General features: G+C 40.0%; 1 protein-coding gene across 1 annotated transcript in view; it reads right to left on the bottom strand.

The window, feature by feature from the left end:
* Positions 1-1,942, bottom strand: part of meox2b (mesenchyme homeobox 2b) — a 26,883-nt gene extending 24,941 nt beyond the window's left edge. The window contains 2 exon segments of the mRNA XM_048230126.1: positions 1,430-1,519; positions 1,522-1,942. Of these exon segments, the coding sequence (XP_048086083.1) occupies positions 1,430-1,519; positions 1,522-1,942 (511 nt within the window).
* Between the last annotated feature and the right edge of the window lie 22,478 nt (positions 1,943-24,420).

A 24,420-nucleotide genomic window follows, 5' to 3' on the forward strand; every position in this document is an offset into this window, starting at 1 on the left:
GGCAGATGAATCACCAAATCTGAGGAGCGCCCTTATTTTATGCCAGTTAGCTGTTATTCATTTCCCTGACACTTTTATCCAGCTTTTATAATAGTTAAATATAATGCAAAGTCATAATATAATATAATATAATATAATATAATATAATATAATATAATATAATATAATATATAATGTGGTATTATAGTACTAATGGTATTATTACACAACTTGCATATTATATTTAATTTGATCTATTTTAACTTTAATTATTTGGCATACAATTGAAAATAACGAATCGCATATTTCCAGTGCAGTCGTCAACAAAAGAATAACTTGAGCAGCGTTGTAGATATTTCACTGTAACTGAGGACTGATTAATGTAGCATTTACAGTGAGAGCGCAGATCGGTCCCAGAATCCTCCATCTGCTAAGAGTGTTAGTGCCCCGCTAACGTCAGCCGCAGAAAATCAACTCTTTCAGCCTGTCACACGCATATCTGCTCTCCACACAAGCAGCTTTTTAACACACTTTTTACAGATGCTAAAATATGTTTACATGTCTTTGTATTTATTATATTCGTAAAATGTCATATTTATTATGTTTTTACACTTTAATATCTAACTTGGAACGTCCGTTAATTTCGAAACTGTCTGATTCCCGTGTGATTGTTGTTTTGGTCGGAGGGGTAAATTGGGTTTATTTTGGGTTGTGTGGCGGAGGGCACCTCCCCTCTCCACTCTCCCTCTCCAGGCTGTGGAGAACGGGGGAGAACAAAGGCCAGAGGGGGAAGAGAGGAGAGACAAATAAAAAAAAATTAAAATAAAAAAGGGGAATAAAACAGAGCGGCACAAATGAACTCTTTCCCAGAGGCCGATCAAATGAACCGCTGCAAACACGACAGAAGTACACTGGTAAGTAAAGACGGAGATCAGATGGAGCTCCAAACAAGTCCTGCAAAACTGTTTGCCACGCAACTACTTATTTAATACCAGCAAAAAATCAATCAAACTATTCGACGCTCATTTTATAACCAGCAGGAAATCAAACTAGTAAATACTAATTTAATAACAACTGGAATTGTGTCCAACTTTAGGGACGTGCTCTGGTTGAGTCACTTGTATGGGAAGAGCCCATGTGATTTAGCAGTTTTGGATATGTATTTTCAGTTTATAGTTAGTAAAAAATATGATTACCCAAATGACCTAAAGGAAAGTGGACTTTTCTGATCACTTTGCTAGAACTTTCAAGTTCTTTGCGTAACGTTTTATATCATTTCAACACACTAACTCAAACTCAGACGGAAACCACACCTGAACACAAGCTCAAAAACATAAAGGTGTGAAATTCTCCACACACTCAGAGACAGAGTTATGTGTAAGGTGTGTATGTAAGGTCAGTGTGTGTGTGTGTGTGTGTGTGTGTGTGTGTGTGTGCCTCCACTCCTCACCTGAGCTGTCACTTTTCCCTTTACTGTTCCTCCTGTCCGTTTCCGCCGGCGACAGTGTCTGCCGACCGTAGTCCCCTGACACACACGCGGGGCCGGATCGCCACCTGACCCCAGAGCTGGGTTGGGGCACAGACCCCTCACCTCGCTGCCCCCCCGCCTCGCGACAGCTCACGGGCCCGCCTGGTCAGGGTGGGGACGAGGTCGCGGTCGTCCCGGCCGGGCATGGCCCATCGGGGTCAGGTGCCATGCTGGGGGGGGCTGGTGCTGCGCGTGGTGGTGGGGGTGCTGCTGCTGCTGGGGGGGCGGCTGGTGGGAGGGGTGCGAGCGGTGGGGTCCGCCCGGCCCGAACGCTGCCGCTTCGTCCCCAGAGTAGCCGCACGGGGGTCGGGCGAGGGAGACGACGCGGGTCGGAGGCCGCGGCAGGGCGCAGAGGAGAAGGAGCCGGGCCGAAAGTGCAGCCGCCGGTGCGGGAGCGTGGGGACTCCGCAGACAGCCGAACAGAGAGTGATCCATCCACCGCGGAGGATCCGGGCGGAAAGCCACACACGGAGCCGCGGACAGACCAAGCCGAGAACCGGCGCAGGAGAACGTCACAGGAGAACGTCGCAGGAGAACGTCCCCCGAAACACACGGAAGATACAGAAGTCAAACTTTCCTCCGGCAGAAAAAAAATCTCACTGAGACGCTGAAGTACAATAACAAGATGGAGAGCACTGGAGGCATACACCCCCGACACTCACACACACACACTCTCGCTCACTCACACACACTCGCACTGCCTCACGTGAACTCCCAGTAAAAACACACTCCGCAGTCGCGCTCCGCTGCTCTGCTCTCCGCGCCTCGGTGTGTGTGTGCTGCTCTCCACGGCCGAGGGCTGAGTGTCGCCACGGCGATGAAAAGTAGGGCCTCGCGTAATCCTGAGCATGCGGCACTGCTGGCAGACTGAACCACACTTACACACACACACACACACACACAGACACGCCGTGTGTGTCTCAGAGGAGAAGCTTGGGTGACGCGCGCAGCTCTCTTTCTCTCTCACACACACACACATGCGCGCACACACACACACACGCACGCAGGCAGGCAGATTCAGTAGTGAAGAGAGAAGGTGTTTCCACTGAACTGCTGAGAAAGAGAGAGGGGGGAGGAGAGAGAAAGAGGGGGATGTTATATATAGGGCGTAACGTGAGAGGGAGAGAGAGAGAGAGAGAGAGGGAGAGAAGGAAAGCAGGAAAGAGGAAGAGTGAGTGAGCAGGGAGAGAGAGAGGAAAAGAGAGGGGGGAAAGAGAGGAAGAGAGGATGAGAGAGAGAGAGGGAAAGAGAGAAAGAGAGAGGAAGAAAGAGAGGAAGAGATTGGAAGAGAGAGAGAGGGAAAAAGAGAGAGAGGAAGAGAGAGAGAGAGAAAGAGAGAGAGAAAGAGAGAGCGGGAGGCTTGGTGGCCAGCCCTGCTCTACTGACCACATGCCCCCATCTTTCCTCTCTGCGCTGCTTGCTGACCGCTCCAGTGCCCGTCTGCCATGGGCATTTATTTTGGGGCTGCCCCCACCCCCCCAAACCCTTCTGCCCCTGCAAGACTGGGGTCGCGCCAGCATCAGGGTCTAGGGGAGTGTGTATGTGTGTGTGTGTACAGATGAGAAAGATGGGAAGTGTGTGTGCAACAGTGTTGTTATAAAAGAAAGATTGCACACCGTGTGTCTCAGGTGTGTGGAGAAACTTATAGTTATTTATATGTGTGTGTGTGTGTGTGTGTGTGTGTGCGTGTGTGTGTGTGTTTGTGTTGAATATTTGGTGTTTGTATGTGTGTGTGTGTGTGTGCGTATGTATGATTGTGTGTGTGTGTGTGTGTGTGTGCATATGTGTATGTATGATTGTGTGTGTGTGTGTGTGTGTGTGTTTTACAGTCCTGCATGCCCTGCATGCTTGGAGTGTGAATTGATGATCAATATTATTCCAGCAAAGCTCACACGCCTTGAGGCCATCATAACCTTCTCCAGTTTCCTGGCTGCTTCATATACTGTAGCAGTACCAGGCACACTCACACACACTCTTCAAACACACACGTGTACCAAACACACTCACACAACATAACATGCAGCTTGTAAGTGTTAATAAGCAGCCTTTTCAGTTACTTGCAAGCATATTTGTTAACAGTTGTAAGTGTTAACAAGCAGCTTGTTAATGCTTGTTAATGGTGTATAAGACAAAGAGGTGGATAACTAATACTTCTACCAAACACACACCAAACTGCCGTAGATTTGCACTTTGAGCACAGTATAACAGACACACAAGCCATCTGGAAACAGCCATTCACGTAATGAAAGAGCATTAGGCTGTTTGTCACACTTTGATATGAATCCGCAACACACACTACTCACAGCAACTGTGACCAGCCAAGTCAAGTCAAATCAAGTTTATTTATATAGCACATTTCATAAACAGAAATGTGCTTTACATAAACAAAACCAAACAATAATAACAAATAAAAGCATAGAAGGGCAATATAGTCAAAGAATAGTTAAAAGGTAAAGATCATAATAAAAAGAAAACATAAAACACAAGGTAAAATCATTTAAAAAATAAAGAATAACTAGTAAGCAAAAAACAAAGGCAAAAGTAGTAAAAAAAAGTAATAAAAGACAAGGTAGAATAATTATCAAGGCAGATTCAGAATTTGTAACTCGCACAGTTAGCAGAAAGCGCCTGAGAACAGTTTGGTCTTAAGTCTAGATTTAAAACTGGCTACAGTTGGGGTCTTTTGATGTCATCCTAAAGTTGGTTCCACAGTTGAGCCGCATAGCAGCTAAAAGCTGCTTCACCATGTTTAGTTCTAACTGTAGGTTTTACTAGCAGGTTTTTCACCTGGGACCTGAGAGGACGAGAAGGTGTGTACTGCTGAAGCATGTCTGACAAGTATTTAGGTCCTGCTCCATTTACTGATTTATAAACAAGCAATAGTGCTTTAAAGTCAATTCTGTGACTTACTGGAAGCCAGTGCAAGGACTTAAGAATTGGAGTAATGTGGTCAGTTCTTTTAGTTTTTGTTAGAATCCTAGCTGCTGCATTGTGTATCACCTGAAGCTGTTTAATAGTCTTTTTAGGAAGGCCTGTGAACAGTCCATTGCAGTAATCAACCCTGCTGGAGATAAATGCATGAATGAGTTTTTCTTTTCTTCATGTTTTGACATCAGCCCTCGAGTTTGGCAATATTTTTCAGGTGGTAAAAAGCTGATTTAGTTATCGCTTTCATGTGGCTGTTGAAATTTAGATCACTGTCAATTAATACACCTTAATACATTTTCAACAGTATCCTTTGCCTTCAACCCTTTTGTGTCAAGGAGAGTGGCAACCCCAAATATAATTACTTCAGTTTTTTCTTTGTTCAGCTGAAGAAAATTTTGAGACATCCAGGTCTTGATTTGTTCTATACACAGACACATAGATTCAAGAGGACCATAGTCGTTTGGTGATAGAGCTAAGTACATTTGTGTCATCTGCATAGCTATGATATGAAATCAAATTATTTTGAATGATTTGTCCAAGTGGGAGCATATACAGTAGAGGTTGAATAATAGTGGCCCCAAGATCGACCCCTGGGGAACACCACAGGTCAAGGACGATGGTGTTGAGGTACAGTTTCCGATGGCAACAAAGAAGCTCCTTTCTTGTAGATATGATTTTAGCCAGCTGATAACTATGCCTGTAAATCCAACCCAGTGTTCTAGTCTGTGTAGTAAAATATTGTGATCATTGATCAACAGTGTCAAATGCTAGGTCCAGTAGCACTAGGACTAATGTTTTACCTGAATCTGTGTTGAGGCGTATGTCATTAGAAACTTTAATGAGAGCTGTTTCAGTGCTGTGATTTGCCCGAAAACCAGACTGAAAGTAATCAAAATACCCATTTGATGTTAGGAAGGTGGTTAATTGATTAAAGACTACTTTTTCAATAATTTTGCCAATAAAAGGTAGATTGGACATGGGCCTGTAATTGTTTAGCATGGAGGCATCCAGTTTATTCTTCTTGAGAAGTGGCTTTACAACAGTTGTTTTCAGTGACTTAGGAAAAGTGCCAGCCAGTGATATTTGTTAATTTATTGACATGTTGCATGGCGGAAAGTAGCAGCAATCAGTTGAGTACAATAATTTGTAGTATTTGTGGTGCCTGCGTGTAACGTGGTGTTGCGTGGTATTAAATTAGCTAACTAACTATGTTGTCCAGTTTATTAAATTAGCATTAGTTTGTGCAGGTTGGTATAAACGTCTTGTATTGCACATAGGGATGTAACGATTACCGGTATAATGGTAAACCACGAGAAAAAATGTTAACGATAACAATTACCGTTTTCATTTCAAATATCATGATTATCACGGTCGATTACCACGGTGTGGAGACCGTGTGTTTAATCTTTCCCAGCTTCATTCGAGCCTGCTTTTGACATACAGTTCACTAACTCAAGACTTCAAGGCCATCATGGATATAAAACGTTTTTTTTTTTGTAAATAAGGAGGATGGAGGGAACATAACAAAGCCTGGAGTTATTTCAGATGGACTACAGCAAGGTAGCAATGATGCTGCTTAAAACCTTAATAATGGTTATAATGCTTAGGTAAGAGTTATTTCAGATGGACTACAGCAAGGTAGCAATGATGCTGCTTAAAACCTTAATAATGGTTATAATGCTTAGGTAAGAGTTATTTCAGATGGACTACAACAAGGTAGCAATGATGCTGCTTAAAACCTTAATAATGGTTATAATGCTTAGGTAAGAGTTATTTCAGATGGGCTACAACAAGGTAGCAATGATGCTGCTTAAAACCTTAATAATGGTTATAATGCTTAGGTAGGAGTTATTTCAGATGGGCTACAACAAGGTAGCAATGATGCTGCTTAAAACCTTAATAATGGTTATAATGCTTAGGTAAGAGTTATTTCAGATGGGCTACAAACAAGGTAGCAATGATGCTGCTTAAAACCTTAATAATGGTTATAATGCTTAGGTAAGAGTTATTTCAGATGGGCTACAACAAGGTAGCAATGATGCTGCTTAAAACCTTAATAATGGTTATAATGCTTAGGTAAGAGTTATTTCAGATGGGCTACAACAAGGTAGCAATGATGCTGCTTAAAACCTTAATAATGGTTATAATGCTTAGGTAAGAGTTATTTCAGATGGGCTACAACAAGGTAGCAATGATGCTGCTTAAAACCTTAATAATGGTTATAATGCTTAGGTAAGAGTTATTTCAGATGGGCTACAACAAGGTAGCAATGATGCTGCTTAAAACCTTAATAATGGTTATAATGCTTAGGTAAGAGTTATTTCAGATGGGCTACAACAAGGTAGCAATGATGCTGCTTAAAACCTTAATAATGGTTATAATGCTTAGGTAAGAGTTATTTCAGATGGGCTATAATGCTTAGGTAAGAGTTATTTCAGATGGGCTACAACAAGGTAGCAATGATGCTGCTTAAAACCTTAATAATGGTTATAATGCTTAGGTAAGAGTTATTTCAGATGGGCTACAACAAGGTAGCAATGATGCTGCTTAAAACCTTAATAATGGTTATAATGCTTAGGTAAGAGTTATTTCAGATGGGCTACAACAAGGTAGCAATGATGCTGCTTAAAACCTTAATAATGGTTATAATGCTTAGGTAAGAGTTATTTCAGATGGGCTACAACAAGGTAGCAATGATGCTGCTTAAAAACCTTAATAATGGTTATAATGCTTAGGTAAGAGTTATTTCAGATGGGCTACAACAAGGTAGCAATGATGCTGCTTAAAACCTTAATAATGGTTATAATGCTTAGGTAAGAGTTATTTCAGATGGGCTACAACAAGGTAGCAATGATGCTGCTTAAAACCTTAATAATGGTTATAATGCTTAGGTAAGAGTTATTTCAGATGGGCTACAACAAGGTAGCAATGATGCTGCTTAAAACCTTAATAATGGTTATAATGCTTAGGTAAGAGTTATTTCAGATGGGCTACAACAAGGTAGCAATGATGCTGCTTAAAACCTTAATAATGGTTATAATGCTTAGGTAAGAGTTATTTCAGATGGGCTACAACAAGGTAGGCAATGATGCTGCTTAAAACCTTAATAATGGTTATAATGCTTAGGTAAGAGTTATTTCAGATGGGCTACAACAAGGTAGCAATGATGCTGCTTAAAACCTTAATAATGGTTATAATGCTTAGGTAAGAGTTATTTCAGATGGGCTACAACAAGGTAGCAATGATGCTGCTTAAAACCTTAATAATGGTTATAATGCTTAGGTAAGAGTTATTTCAGATGGGCTACAACAAGGTAGCAATGATGCTGCTTAAAACCTTAATAATGGTTATAATGCTTAGGTAAGAGTTATTTCAGATGGGCTACAACAAGGTAGCAATGATGCTGCTTAAAACCTTAATAATGGTTATAATGCTTAGGTAAGAGTTATTTCAGATGGGCTACAACAAGGTAGCAATGATGCTGCTTAAAACCTTAATAATGGTTATAATGCTTAGGTAAGAGTTATTTCAGATGGGCTACAACAAGGTAGCAATGATGCTGCTTAAAACCTTAATAATGGTTATAATGCTTAGGTAAGAGTTATTTCAGATGGGCTACAACAAGGTAGCAATGATGCTGCTTAAAACCTTAATAATGGTTATAATGCTTAGGTAAGAGTTATTTCAGATGGGCTACAACAAGGTAGCAATGATGCTGCTTAAAACCTTAATAATGGTTATAATGCTTAGGTAAGAGTTATTTCAGATGGGCTACAACAAGGTAGCAATGATGCTGCTTAAAACCTTAATAATGGTTATAATGCTTAGGTAAGAGTTATTTCAGATGGGCTACAACAAGGTAGCAATGATGCTGCTTAAAACCTTAATAATGGTTATAATGCTTAGGTAAGAGTTATTTCAGATGGGCTACAACAAGGTAGCAATGATGCTGCTTAAAACCTTAATAATGGTTATAATGCTTAGGTAAGAGTTATTTCAGATGGGCTACAACAAGGTAGCAATGATGCTGCTTAAAACCTTAATAATGGTTATAATGCTTAGGTAAGAGTTATTTCAGATGGGCTACAACAAGGTAGCAATGATGCTGCTTAAAACCTTAATAATGGTTATAATGCTTAGGTAAGAGTTATTTCAGATGGGCTACAACAAGGTAGCAATGATGCTGCTTAAAACCTTAATAATGGTTATAATGCTTAGGTAAGAGTTATTTCAGATGGGCTACAACAAGGTAGCAAATGATGCTGCTTAAAAAACCTTAATAATGGTTATAATGCTTAGGTAAGAGTTATTTCAGATGGGCTACAACAAGGTAGCAATGATGCTGCTTAAAACCTTAATAATGGTTATAATGCTTAGGTAAGAGTTATTTCAGATGGGCTACAACAAGGTAGCAATGATGCTGCTTAAAACCTTAATAATGGTTATAATGCTTAGGTAAGAGTTATTTCAGATGGGCTACAACAAGGTAGCAATGATGCTGCTTAAAACCTTAATAATGGTTATAATGCTTAGGTAAGAGTTATTTCAGATGGGCTACAACAAGGTTGGCAATAATGATGCTGCTTAAAACCTTAATAATGGTTATAATGCTTAGGTAAGAGTTATTTCAGATGGGCTACAACAAGGTAGCAATGATGATGCTTTAAAACCTTAATAATGGTTATAATGCTTAGGTAAGAGTTATTTCAGATGGGCTACAACAAGGTAGCAATGATGCTGCTTAAAACCTTAATAATGGTTATAATGCTTAGGTAAGAGTTATTTCAGATGGGCTACAACAAGGTAGCAATGATGCTGCTTAAAACCTTAATAATGGTTATAATGCTTAGGTAAGAGTTATTTCAGATGGGCTACAACAAGGTAGCAATGATGCTGCTTAAAACCTTAATAATGGTTATAATGCTTAGGTAAGAGTTATTTCAGATGGGCTACAACAAGGTGGCAAATGATGCTGCTTAAAACCTTAATAATGGTTATAATGCTTAGGTAAGAGTTATTTCAGATGGGCTACAACAAGGTTGGCAAATGATGCTGCTTAAAACCTTAATAATGGTTATAATGCTTAGGTAAGAGTTATTTCAGATGGGCTACAACAAGGTAGCAATGATGCTGCTTAAAACCTTAATAATGGTTATAATGCTTAGGTAAGAGTTATTTCAGATGGGCTACAACAAGGTAGCAATGATGCTGCTTTAAAACCTTAAAACCTTAATAATGGTTATAATGCTTAGGTAAGAGTTATTTCAGATGGGCTACAACAAGGTAGCAATGATGCTGCTTAAAACCTTAATAATGGTTATAATGCTTAGGTAAGAGTTATTTCAGATGGGCTACTACAAGGCTGGCACAATGATGCTGCTTAAAACCTTAATAATGGTTATAATGCTTAGGTAAGAGTTATTTCAGATGGGCTACAACAAGGTGGCACAATGATGCTGCTTAAAACCTTAATAATGGTTATAATGCTTAGGTAAGAGTTATTTCAGATGGGCTACAACAAGGTTGGCACAATGATGCTGCTTAAAACCTTAATAATGGTTATAATGCTTAGGTAAGAGTTATTTCAGATGGGCTACAACAAGGTTGGCACAATGATGCTGCTTAAAACCTTAATAATGGTTATAATGCTTAGGTAAGAGTTATTTCAGATGGGCTACAACAAGGTAGCAAATGATGCTGCTTAAAACCTTAATAATGGTTATAATGCTTAGGTAAGAGTTATTTCAGATGGGCTACAACAAGGTAGCAATGATGCTGCTTAAAACCTTAATAATGGTTATAATGCTTAGGTAAGAGTTATTTCAGATGGGCTACAACAAGGTAGCAATGATGCTGCTTAAAACCTTAATAATGGTTATAATGCTTAGGTAAGAGTTATTTCAGATGGGCTACAACAAGGTAGCAATGATGCTGCTTAAAACCTTAATAATGGTTATAATGCTTAGGTAAGAGTTATTTCAGATGGGCTACAACAAGGTAGCAATGATGCTGCTTAAAACCTTAATAATGGTTATAATGCTTAGGTAAGAGTTATTTCAGATGGGCTACAACAAGGTTGGCAAATGATGCTGCTTAAAACCTTAATAATGGTTATAATGCTTAGGTAAGAGTTATTTCAGATGGGCTACAACAAGGTAGCAATGATGCTGCTTAAAACCTTAATAATGGTTATAATGCTTAGGTAAGAGTTATTTCAGATGGGCTACAACAAGGTAGCAAATGATGCTGCTTAAAACCTTAATAATGGTTATAATGCTTAGGTAAGAGTTATTTCAGATGGGCTACAACAAGGTAGCAATGATGCTGCTTAAAAACCTTAATAATGGTTATAATGCTTAGGTAAGAGTTATTTCAGATGGGCTACAACAAGGTAGCAATGATGCTGCTTAAAACCTTAATAATGGTTATAATGCTTAGGTAAGAGTTATTTCAGATGGGCTACAACAAGGTAGCAATGATGCTGCTTAAAACCTTAATAATGGTTATAATGCTTAGGTAAGAGTTATTTCAGATGGGCTACAACAAGGTAGCAATGATGCTGCTTTAAACCTTAATAATGGTTATAATGCTTAGGTAAGAGTTATTTCAGATGGGCTACAACAAGGTAGCAATGATGCTGCTTAAAACCTTAATAATGGTTATAATGCTTAGGTAAGAGTTATTTCAGATGGGCTACAACAAGGTAGCAATGATGCTGCTTAAAACCTTAATAATGGTTATAATGCTTAGGTAAGAGTTATTTCAGATGGGCTACAACAAGGTAGCAATGATGCTGCTTAAAACCTTAATAATGGTTATAATGCTTAGGTAAGAGTTATTTCAGATGGGCTACAACAAGGTAGCAATGATGCTGCTTAAAACCTTAATAATGGTTATAATGCTTAGGTAAGAGTTATTTCAGATGGGCTACAACAAGGTAGCAATGATGCTGCTTAAAACCTTAATAATGGTTATAATGCTTAGGTAAGAGTTATTTCAGATGGGCTACAACAAGGTAGCAATGATGCTGCTTAAAACCTTAATAATGGCTATAATGCTTAGGTAAGAGTTATTTCAGATGGGCTACAACAAGGTAGCAATGATGCTGCTTAAAACCTTAATAATGGTTATAATGCTTAGGTAAGAGTTATTTCAGATGGGCTACAACAAGGTAGCAATGATGCTGCTTAAAACCCAATAATGGTTATAATGCTTAGGTAAGAGTTATTTCAGATGGGCTACAACAAGGTAGCAATGATGCTGCTTAAAACCCAATAATGGTTATAATGCTTAGGTAAGAGTTATTTCAGATGGGCTACAACAAGGTAGCAATGATGCTGCTTAAAACCTTAATAATGGTTATAATGCTTAGGTAAGAGTTATTTCAGATGGGCTACAACAAGGTAGCAATGATGCTGCTTAAAACCTTAATAATGGTTATAATGCTTAGGTAAGAGTTATTTCAGATGGGCTACAACAAGGTAGCAATGATGCTGCTTAAAACCTTAATAATGGTTATAATGCTTAGGTAAGAGTTATTTCAGATGGGCTACAACAAGGTAGCAATGATGCTGCTTAAAACCTTAATAATGGTTATAATGCTTAGGTAAGAGTTATTTCAGATGGGCTACAAACAAGGTAGCAATGATGCTGCTTAAAACCTTAATAATGGTTATAATGCTTAGGTAAGAGTTATTTCAGATGGGCTACAACAAGGTAGCAATGATGCTGCTTAAAACCTTAATAATGGTTATAATGCTTAGGTAAGAGTTATTTCAGATGGGCTACAACAAGGTAGCAATGATGCTGCTGTAAACCTTAATAATGGTTATAATGCTTAGGTAAGAGTTATTTCAGATGGGCTACAACAAGGTAGCAATGATGCTGCTTAAAACCCAATAATGGTTATAATGCTTAGGTAAGAGTTATTTCAGATGGGCTACAACAAGGTAGCAATGATGCTGCTTAAAACCTTAATAATGGTTATAATGCTTAGGTAAGAGTTATTTCAGATGGGCTACAACAAGGTAGCAATGATGCTGCTTAAAACCTTAATAATGGTTATAATGCTTAGGTAAGAGTTATTTCAGATGGGCTACAACAAGGTAGCAATGATGCTGCTTAAAACCCTTAATAATGGTTATAATGCTTAGGTAAGAGTTATTTCAGATGGGCTACTACAAGGCTGGCACAATGATGCTGCTTAAAACCTTAATAATGGTTATAATGCTTAGGTAAGAGTTATTTCAGATGGGCTACAACAAGGCTGGCACAATGATGCTGCTTAAAAACCTTAATAATGGTTATAATGCTTAGGTAAGAGTTATTTCAGATGGGCTACAACAAGGTTGGCACAATGATGCTGCTTAAAACCTTAATAATGGTTATAATGCTTAGGTAAGAGTTATTTCAGATGGGCTACAACAAGGTTGGCACAATGATGCTGCTTAAAACCTTAATAATGGTTATAATGCTTAGGTAAGAGTTATTTCAGATGGGCTACAACAAGGTTGGCACAATGATGCTGCTTAAAACCTTAATAATGGTTATAATGCTTAGGTAAGAGTTATTTCAGATGGGCTACAACAAGGTAGCAATGATGCTGCTTAAAACCTTAATAATGGTTATAATGCTTAGGTAAGAGTTATTTCAGATGGGCTACAACAAGGTAGCAATGATGCTGCTTAAAACCTTAATAATGGTTATAATGCTTAGGTAAGAGTTATTTCAGATGGGCTACAACAAGGTAGCAATGATGCTGCTTAAAACCTTAATAATGGTTATAATGCTTAGGTAAGAGTTATTTCAGATGGGCTACAACAAGGTAGCAATGATGCTGCTTAAAACCTTAATAATGGTTATAATGCTTAGGTAAGAGTTATTTCAGATGGGCTACAACAAGGTAGCAATGATGCTGCTTAAAACCTTAATAATGGTTATAATGCTTAGGTAAGAGTTATTTCAGATGGGCTACTACAAGGCTGGCACAATGATGCTGCTTAAAACCTTAATAATGGTTATAATGCTTAGGTAAGAGTTATTTCAGATGGGCTACAACAAGGCTGGCGCAATGATGCTGCTTAAAACCTTAATAATGGTTATAATGCTTAGGTAAGAGTTATTTCAGATGGGCTACAACAAGGTTGGCGCAATGATGCTGCTTAAAACCTTAATAATGGTTATAATGCTTAGGTAAGAGTTATTTCAGATGGGCTACAACAAGGTAGCAATGATGCTGCTTAAAACCTTAATAATGGTTATAATGCTTAGGTAAGAGTTATTTCAGATGGGCTACAACAAGGTAGCAATGATGCTGCTTAAAACCTTAATAATGGTTATAATGCTTAGGTAAGAGTTATTTCAGATGGGCTACAACAAGGTAGCAATGATGCTGCTTAAAACCTTAATAATGGTTATAATGCTTAGGTAAGAGTTATTTCAGATGGGCTACAACAAGGTAGCAATGATGCTGCTTAAAACCTTAATAATGGTTATAATGCTTAGGTAAGAGTTATTTCAGATGGGCTACAACAAGGTAGCAATGATGCTGCTTAAAACCTTAATAATGGTTATAATGCTTAGGTAAGAGTTATTTCAGATGGGCTACAACAAGGTAGCAATGATGCTGCTTAAAACCTTAATAATGGTTATAATGCTTAGGTAAGAGTTATTTCAGATGGGCTACTACAAGGTTAAAAAATGATGGTGCTTAAAACCTTAGCGCAGCTGGAATAATGCTTAGGCTGATGTTAAAGAGCACGCGATGTTTAAAGCCATACACAACGGTAAATTGGAACAAAACTGAAGGTAACTTTAGCCTTTATAGGGCTGTATAAAGTTGTCCAAATTAATAGGTCATAATTACTGTAGGCGTTGTTGTTGTAAAGATATTGCATGTAGATGTACTATATAGGCTACTAAATGTTTAGGTCACCAATGCACGAACAAAACCGGGAAATGGACAAATATGATCAAGGCTTTGAATGTTTCCGTCTGTGCACGGGGGTGTCTGTAGATTGGTGTGCAACGCATTTATTCATGCAGGCCTGTTGTCATGCATGCGCCCTTAAAATAGCATCTGCATTTGCGCCACAGACTTTAGACCAGGGAGTTCCTGGTCTGTGGCGAAATTGTTCTGAAACTGCTAAATATCAACAGTGAACGTTTGCGCCGGAACACGCACCGTCTTTTTCGCTGAACCGCCCTGTGGGCTTAATCAATTCTAATTTACAGGCATGTACCTGTGGAGGGAAAATTCCAATATGCGCAAAATAGGAAAGACAAAAGCGCGAGTATACAAAGTCAATTGCGCTGGTGTGCAAGATAGAGCCCATAAAGTAGTGTTGAGAATGAGATATAAAGCAGTGCTGAGAATGAGATATAAAGCAGTGTTGCTTTGGAGATATTAGTCAGTGTTGCTTTTGAGATATGAAGCAGTGTTGAGCATGAGATATCAGGGAATTGGAGACATACAAAAGACAGTGTTGGGGACTGATATGTTACACCCAGTGTGTGAGAAAGTTGCACTGGGGTCTGCGACCTAAAGCATGTTAATGAGCTTTAGTCTGTGTATTTGTGTGTGTGTGGGTGGGTGTTTTACTGAATGTTGTCGAAACGCTGTGTGGTGGCGGAGCAAACTCATTAAGCCGCACTGGAAGAGCTTTTACGGGCACGCGACATGGCAATCTTGCACGGCGACTCTGCTCTCGCGGCCTCGCATACAGACACTGCTCTCTCTCTCTCTCTCTCTCTTGCACTGCGACTCCGCTCTCTCTCTCTCTCTCTCTCTCTCTCTCTCTTGCACTGCGACTCCGCTCTCTCTCTCTCTCTCTCTCTCTCTCTCTCTCTCTCTCTCTCTCTTGCACTGCGACTCCGCTCTCTCACTCTCGCATGCTGTCTCTCAGAGCTTCAGCCGAGGAAAGACCCATTCAAGCACATTTAATATCATTATGATTTTATTCTTCACAGTTTTTGCAGTTTATGGATTTTTCCCACAATGGAAAAATATGAAAATACCCAGAACGCCAAGAGTACAGATGCTCTGTTGTGGTAGAGCTGAGGGGGCCCATAAAGTTAATATTGTTTGTGTGTGTGTGTGTGTGTGAGCTCTGTGGGCCTGTAGTTCATATTGTGTGTGTGTGTGGGTGTGTATGAGCTCTGTGGGCCTGTAGTTCATATTGTTTTGGTGTGTGTGTGTGTGTGTGTGTGTGAGCTCTGTGGGCCTGTAGTATCATAATCTTGCACATACACCACTATACTCATGCACACTCACTATTATAGTCATTTTACATGTATGTATGAGAGGGTATAGTCGTGTATGTGAGAGAGTATAGTATGTGAAGGAGTATAGTAGTGAATGTGAGAGAGTATAGTAGTATATGTGAGAGAGTAAAGAGTATAGTAGTGTATGTGAGAGATTATAGTAGTGTATGTGAGAGAGTATAGTAGTGTATGTGAGAGAGAGTATACTAGTGTATGCAAGAGAGTATAGTAGTGTATGCGAGAGAGTATAGTAGTGTATGCGAGAGAGTATAATAGTGTATGCGAGAGTTTAGTAGTGTATGCGACAGAGTTTAGTAGTGTATGCGAGAAGGTATAGTAGTGAATGCAAGAGAGTATAGTAGTGAATGTGAGAGTATAGTGGTGAATGCGAGAGAGTATAGTGGTGTGTGTGAGAGAGTTTGCATAAAACGGAAGGGAGTATGCATGAAACGGAAGGAGTTTGATTTCTCAGTTTCTGATTGGTTTGTCAATGTCACTTCTCTCTAGCTAGCCAATTAAAATCAAGGAAGGGGCGGGACCTACACTGTCAATAATGTTCGTGTAGACCTAGTGGTGGAGGAAAAAATCAGCCAAGTCCTATGTGACTAAATATTAACTATTACTGCAAACCGAATGCAAATTAGGCTACAAATACATGAGGGGTGCGTGCGCGTGTGTGTGTGCATGTGTGTGTGTGTTTGTGTGAGCTCTGTGGGCCTTCGCTGTACTGTATGTCTGTGTGTGTGTGTGTGTATGCGTGCGTGTGTGTATGTGTGTGTGTGTTTGAGCTCTGTGGGCCTTCGCTGCACTGTATGTCTGTGTGTGTGTGTATGCGTGCGTGTGTGTATGTGTGTGTGTGTGTGTGTGTGTGAGCTCTGTGGGCCTTCGCTGTACTGTATGTGTGTGTGTGTGCATGTGTGTGTATGCGTGGATGTGTGTGTGTGTGTGAGCTCTGTGGGCCTGCGCTGTACTGTATGTCTGTGTGTATGCATGTGTGTGTATGCGTGGATGTGTGTGTGTGTGTGTGTGTGTGAGCTCTGTGGGCCTGCGCTGTACTGTATGTGTGTGTGTGTGCAAGTGTGTGTATGCGTGGATGTGTGTGTGTGTGTGTGTGTGTGTGAGCTCTGTGGGCCTGCGCTGTACTGTATGTCTGTGGCTGGCGCTCTATAGGGGCCTGTGGTAGAGTACGAGCACACAGACGGAGTTCTGGGAGAGGAAATGAGATTCATTTAGGGGGAAATGGTTTTAGCAGACCTCCAACGCCAGCCCAGTCGAGCCCAGCCGAGTCGAGACGAGACCGTAGCCGCTCGGCCCCGTCATGCTGCCCCCTCCGCCTCCTCGCTCGCCCTCACTCACACACACACACACACACACACCCTCTCCTGCGCTGCCGAGCCGGTGGTCTCACAGCGAAGCTCCAAAAGAAAATACCGTGTTTACTTTAGGAATTAGAAGCAATTAGTAGCCGTGTAAAGCAATCTGCACGGCAAGCCCCTGAGCACAGATTAACTCTGTGTGTGTGTGCGTGTGTGTGTGTGTTATGTGTGTGTGCGTGAGCACAGATTAGCTCTCATCTGGTTTGAGTTTGGAGCACAACGTGTGGTGCCATGTTGGTGCCCTACGGCTTCACACTCACACACACACATGTGCACACACTCACACACACATGTGCACACACACACACAGATGGACGGCTACATCTGTACCTCTCTCTCTCTCTCAAACACACACATACACACAGAGTTGTTAATGTGGCTACTCCAGAGGGATGAGGTTCTGCAGGTGAGTTTTCTCACCTCTTGGACAGAAACAGGTGAGTGAGTTTGTGGGTGTATGTGTTTGTATGTACAACTGTGTTTGTTTGTGCGTGTTTGTGTGCATACAGTCAATACTTATCTATTTATTTGCTGATAATAAATAAACACAACAGAACAACCTTAAAGATATGGCTGAGTGACAGTTAAAATAAGGAAATTAGACCAGTCATTGGGCAGCAATATATTCATTCCATAGATTAATTAGACCATTATATGTGAATTTATTCTGAATTTGGGAGAAAATATGTTTTTCTCATACAGTGATTACAGGATATTTAGGCTTTTTATTTATATATTTTAGGCTATGAAACCTGGGAACCTGGAAATGCTTTTATATGTTTGGTCATTGTATGCTGTCTGTTGCGTTTCTGTTAACTCTGTGGCTGTCCATGTGTATTTCCATTTGTCTGTCTGTCTGTGTGTGTGGGGTGGGGGGTGTAGTACCTGTTAGTATTTGCATGCGAGTGTGTTACAAGGGTTTGGTGTGACATAAGCGAGATATTAGATTGTGTGTGATTTTGAGTGGTGTTGTAGCCAGACTCCCCTGGAACCTGCCCCTGTCCATCATGACACAGAAAATAGCGAGAGAGAGAGGAAGAGAGATAGAGAGATACTGTGAGGGGTATACAAATATATATATATATAGAGAGAGAGAGACAAACCATTTAAATGGTCAGATTGCTTTAATGCTTTAATGTAAAAGAAAACAAAATATGATGGACAGACGGAGAATACTTATATTTATTTATATAGAGAGAGAGAGAAAGAGAGAGAGAGTGAGTGAGAGAGAGAGAGGCTATTTAAACTGTAATATTGTTTTTTTCTCAAAAAGAAAAACAAGATCTAAATAAGTTTGGGAATAATTGTGTGTGTGTTTTTGTTAAATAAGGTTTACAAAATGAATGAATTTAAAAAAAAAAAAAAAAAAATGAATATAGCTATTTTAATTTTTTTTTCCTTGCATTTAAAACTGATATTTTCTCCAGTTGAACGAACAGTGTGGGACATTTCTTTGATTTAGAATTACAACCACATTGTTAAGTAAGACTTTCATGGGTTTTACACACACACACACACACACACACACACACACACACACACACACACACACACACATATATATATATATTTGTTTCCATCACAATTTATCCATTTCACAGATGCTTCGATCCTTTGGGAATAAAAGCAGCGCAGCCAGGCTGTGCTTTCTGCTTTCTGCTTTTGAAGAGGAGAAACAGAAGAAGAAGAAGTGGAGGAGGAGGAAGAGAAGAGAGGAGGAGTGGAGGAGGAAGAGTGGAGGAGGAAGAGAAGGGAGGAGGAGGAAGGGAAGGTGGAGGAGGAGTGGAGGAGGAAGAAGGGAAGGTGGAGGAGGAGGAAGGGAAGGTGGAGGAGGAAGAGGGGAAGGTGGAGGAGGAGGAAGAAGGGAAGGTGGAGGAAGAGGAGGAGGAAGAAGGGAAGGTGGAGGAGGAGTGGAGGCATTAATTGGGCCTGTTGCTTTGATGAGTGTGAGACGGGGAGCTGTAATGAGAAGCTAACGGCGGCGCCGCGCGCAGCGCAGAGCTCCTTTACTGTGGCTGGGAGAACTCAAAGGACACATTTCAAAGGCTGATTGTGAAAATGTACTGGAGTGGGTGTGTGTGTGTGTGGGTTTGTGTGTGTGTTTGTGAGAGAGAGAGAGAGAATGCATAGGAGATATGAGTGATGTTGTGGTGTGTGAAGTATTAGACTTTAGAGTTTAATGTGCTTTAGTAATATTCACTTGATGTGCATGGGTGTGAGTTAAAATATTAGGATATTAGTTAACACACAATAGTGTTGTTTTGAGTGTGAGTTAGATATTAGTTAACACACAAGAGCGTTGTTTTGAGTGTGACTTAGATATTAGTTAACACAGGTGAGTGTTGGTTTCAGTGTGACTTAGATATTAGTTAACACACAAGAGCGTTGTTTTGAGTGTGACTTAGATATTAGTTAACACAGGTGAGTGTTGGTTTCAGTGAGTTATATATGAATATGAGGTGGCCCACCGTGAGAGGTCTTCATTTGTGTTCATGCACACACAATCTATCTACAACAGAAATGAAACTTAATTCACAGTAACTGATTGTCTGTGTAAACACAGAGTTGGAAAGTTACATTTATAAAGTGGTGGACTCCACAGTTTACAGTTAAAAAGACAAAATAAGATGAATTAGATTAAACTGTGTGTGAGAATTTCAATCAGAATTAACTGCTGAGGAGAGATGGCCTGCATGGCTGATGGTTTATGATTCATTCTGAGCTTGGCGCTACAGTAATGGCACGGCACACGTAAAACTGAAGTGATCTCACAGGACCTGAGTTAAATGTGTTTGAGTTTAACATAAATGAAATGTGAAGTACAAAACGAATTGAATTAAGTGTTACTGTGAATACCAAGATGTGCAAGTTTACTATGAGTGAATTGAGTGATAATGTGGGTTAAATGTTTATGAGTTTAAAGATATGTGTAAAAAAATATATAAAATAAAATTGATACTGTGGATAAACTGTATATGCGTTTAAAGATATGTATATAAAATAGAACTGATACTGTGGGTTGAATGTATATGTGTTTAAAGATATGTATAAAAAATATATAAAATATAACTGATAATGTGGGTTACCTGTATATGAGTTTAAAGATATGTATATAAAAATATATAAAATAGAACTGATACTGTGGGTTGAACGTATATGCGTTTAAAGATATGTATAAAAACATATAAAATAGAACTGATACTGTGGGTTAACTGTATATGAGATATGTATATAAAAATATATAAAATAGAACTGATACTGTGGGTTGAATGTATATGAGTTTAAAGAAATGTGTATAAAAAATATATCAAATAGAACTGAATGGAATAGAGAGGTAGTGTGAGTTAAATGTGTTTGATTGGTGGCAGACTTGACAGACAGTGTGTAACCAAGAAAGTGTGTGCAGAAATGTGTGTATTGTAGGTGTGTGTATGTTGAAGTGCGGGTGAAAAGTGTGTGTGTGGGGTGAAAGCTCAGTTTGTCTCTGGGAGACAAACAGGGAGCTGTAGCTGTCACTCAGTGTGTGTGTGTGTGTGTTTGTGCTTGCGTGCGTGTATGTGTGTGGCTGTGTGTGTGTGTGACTGTCACTCAGAACCTTCAGCAGCTCCGATCGGATCTCTTGCACAGGCGCGTCGCCTCCTCGGCTCTCGTGTCTAAGACAGTCAGAGCAGTGTGTGTGTGTGTGTGTGTGTCTGTGTGTGTGTGTGTGACTGCTCAGACGGTCAGAGCGGTGTGTATGTGTGTGTGTGTGTGTGACTGCTCAGACGGTCAGAGCGGTGTGTGTGTGTGTGTGACTGCTCAGACGGTCAGAGCGGTGTGTGTGTGTAACTGCTCAGACGGTCAGAGCAGTGTGTGTGTGTGTGTGTGACTGCTCAGACGGTCAGAGCGGTGTGTGTGTGTGTAACTGTTCAGACAGTCAGAGTGGTGTGTGTCTGTGTGTGTGTGTGTGCTCAGACGGTCAGAGCAGTGTGTGTGTGTGTGTGTAACTGTTCAGACAGTCAGAGTGGTGTGTGTCTGTGTGTGTGTGTGTGTGTTCAGACAGTCAGATATGTATATAAAAATATATAAAATAGAACTGATACTGTGGGTTGAATGTATATATGAGTTTAAAGAAATGTGTATAAAAAAATATATCAAATAGAACTGAATGGAATAGAGAGGTAGTGTGAGTTAAATGTGTTTGATTGGTGGCAGACTTGACGACAGTGTGTAACCAAGAAAGTGTGTGCAGAAAATGTGTGTATTGTAGGTGTGTGTATGTTGAAGTCTTGGGTGAAAAAAGTGTGTGTGGGGTGAAAGCTCAGTTTGTCTCTGGGAGACAAACAGGGAGCTGTAGCTGTCACTCAGTGTGTGTGTGTGTGTTTTGTGCTTGCGTGCGTGTATGTGTGTGGCTGTGTGTGTGTGTGACTGTCACTCAGAACCTTCAGCAGCTCCGATCGGATCTCTTGCACAGACGGCCGCTCCTCTCGGCTCTCGTGTCTAAGACAGTCAGAGCAGTGTGTGTGTGTGTGTGTGTCTGTGTGTGTGTGTGTGACTGCTCAGACGGTCAGAGCGGTGTGTGTGTGTGTGTGTGTGTGTGACTGCTCAGACGGTCAGAGCGGTGTGTGTGTGTGTGTGTGACTGCTCAGACGGTCAGAGCGGTGTGTGTGTGTAACTGCTCAGACGGTCAGAGCAGTGTGTGTGTGTGTGTGACTGCTCAGACGGTCAGAGCGGTGTGTGTGTGTGTAACTGTTCAGACAGTCAGAGTGGTGTGTGTCTGTGTGTGTGTGTGTGTGCTCAGACGGTCAGAGCAGTGTGTGTGTGTGTGTGTAACTGTTCAGACAGTCAGAGTGGTGTGTGTCTGTGTGTGTGTGTGTGTGCTCTCTTTAGTCACACAGTCTCCACAGACATGAGCAGCTACATAATATATCTATAATATTTATTATATATCTATAAAAGATAATCTATAACAAATTCACAGTGTTGGGAGGGTTACTTTCAAAACAATACAGAATACATGCCCAAAAATGTAATCTGTAATGTATTCCGTTTCGTTACTCAATCTGAGTAACATATTCTGAATACTTAGATTACTTCCGCATTGAATTGCATTTTATAAGTGTAGGAATGCGGCCATCAAATCCTGCTTAGGCCTACTAAACAGGCCTATTCTGGTGTGTTCTTCTGTTCCAAATGGCTGAAGTGTTAGGCCCACATAAGAGAATGTAAAGTCAACTAAGCTACCTGATACAACTTTAAAATAGCAAGGTGACCACTAAAACTACTGTACAGCAGGCTACTAGGCTAATTAAAACAAACTAAATAAATAGGCTACTTTAAGGGCGTAGCCAGAAAATATATTAGTGCCTGTGAGATTTTTCGTGGCATCAACCCAGTACAAGTGAGGGGCATATGACAGGTGGAACGAAAAATGACCTGTAAATGTAAACACTATGGGCTAGGCTACTGTAGCCTATATCAGTGCTCTCAAAATGAACGTGATCGCTGCAGAATCAAAATCCATACGTTAAAATATGCTAGCCTACTGCGAAGAATAATTCTTCAGAGGCTGCACCATATAATTCATTTTAAAAGCGTAAATGTAGATCTAATTAGAAAAAAAAATTATCCATAAAGCTATTTTAAGTTAGAATAAAAAACTTAGAATGCAGTGCCTATTTTAGAGATTGGTTAATTGTAGGTCTAAATCAACACGTGAACTAGGCTTTGTCTATTGATTAGCAAACCGATTGGCCGAAGTAGCCTGAGCTATTAATACTTGGGAAAATATCCTTTGAACAGACATCAGGAACCACGATCAGTGAGGAACAGGAGTTACCTCCACTTACTTTACTCTAATTTGCAGTACAAACAGTCATTTCAGGGTCTCCGATGACGCGTCCATATCTTGGCGCTGGCTCGCGTTTTTGAGGCTAGTGCAAGGCGGGCGGGCTTGGATTTAAACATGTAAACAATTTCATCATAGATTGCTTTCAGGAGCTTCTGGGAAATGGAGTTGCCTTAATTTATTTAGAGAGTGAATAAACTTATGAAACAGAGAAGTATCGTCATGTAATCCATTGATTTCAACAATGTAACTGTATTCTAAATACCAACTATTTAACTTGTAACTGTATCGGAATACAGTTACTCATCATTTGTATTCTGAATACCTAACGCCGGTACATGTATTCCGTTACTCCCCAACACTGCATATTCATATTAATATTATATAACATACTGATTCAGTATACAGGTGTATATGTGTACAAGTAGATATCTATATTGTTTTTATAAATAGATAAATAGATAGATAGCTATATGCCAGCAACAAGCCTAATCAATCACGACTGATTTCATACACACATCTGGTGCCTGGGTGTCACTTTTGCATGTTGATCGAACAATGGTAAACTCAAAGAAATACACAACTGCCTGTTCCAATATCCTTTACATCTTTTACAATCTCTTTTGTCATCTGGGAGCCATCGGAAATACAGGAGAAATTCTCTTGCTTTGTTTGGGAAGTAAACATGCTGTGTCTGGATAACTAGTCATTTTTAAAAATATGTTCCTTGGATAGTCCCTAAAATGCATAAAATAGGAAAATAATCTAATGAAGTGTAGTAACAGCAAGGTACTAGCAATCTGCTTTGTAGTTTGTGTCAAAATGCAGATGATAAAATTCACTCATGCTGGATTGTCTGAATATAGACAGTCAGAGAAAATGAAATCATAAATGAGCATTTGAAATAAAATACCCAAGGAGTTTACAACATTGCTAACTCCAGCCCTGTGGCTGCAATGACTTCCATTGGCATGGGGGGGTCCTAACTGCCTCCACACAAGGCCAGAGGACAACAGTATTTTTATGTCATGCTGTCGTGCCTTACCACAGTATGTCTGTGAGTGAAAGTGTTTTTTCACTAAGGTTGAAAACGAGTGTGACAGTGTAATGTTTTTTTTTCTGCTGTCGTGTGTGTCTTGTGTGCGAGTTTGATCATTTTCTCATGTGTTTGATGTTTATATGAATGTGTGTTTACTGATGTTGGATCTCTAAGGTTGATATGTGTTAGAAACATTTTATACCATAAGTTCCACTCATGTTTACATATTTAATATTTAACTTCATTCAGTCACACACACACACACAGACTCATGTGTTTGATGTTTATATGAATGTGTGTTTACTGATGTTGGATCTCTAAGGGTGATATGTGTTAGAAACATTTTATACCATAAGTTCCACTCATGTTTACATATTTAATATTTAACTTCATTCAGTCACACACACACACACACACACACACACACACACACACACACACACACACACACAGACATACACACACACACAGGCACCCACAT

The sequence above is a fragment of the Alosa alosa genome, chromosome 20, assembly GCF_017589495.1.
Source record: "Alosa alosa isolate M-15738 ecotype Scorff River chromosome 20, AALO_Geno_1.1, whole genome shotgun sequence".
In the NCBI taxonomy this organism is placed as follows: domain Eukaryota; kingdom Metazoa; phylum Chordata; class Actinopteri; order Clupeiformes; family Clupeidae; genus Alosa; species Alosa alosa.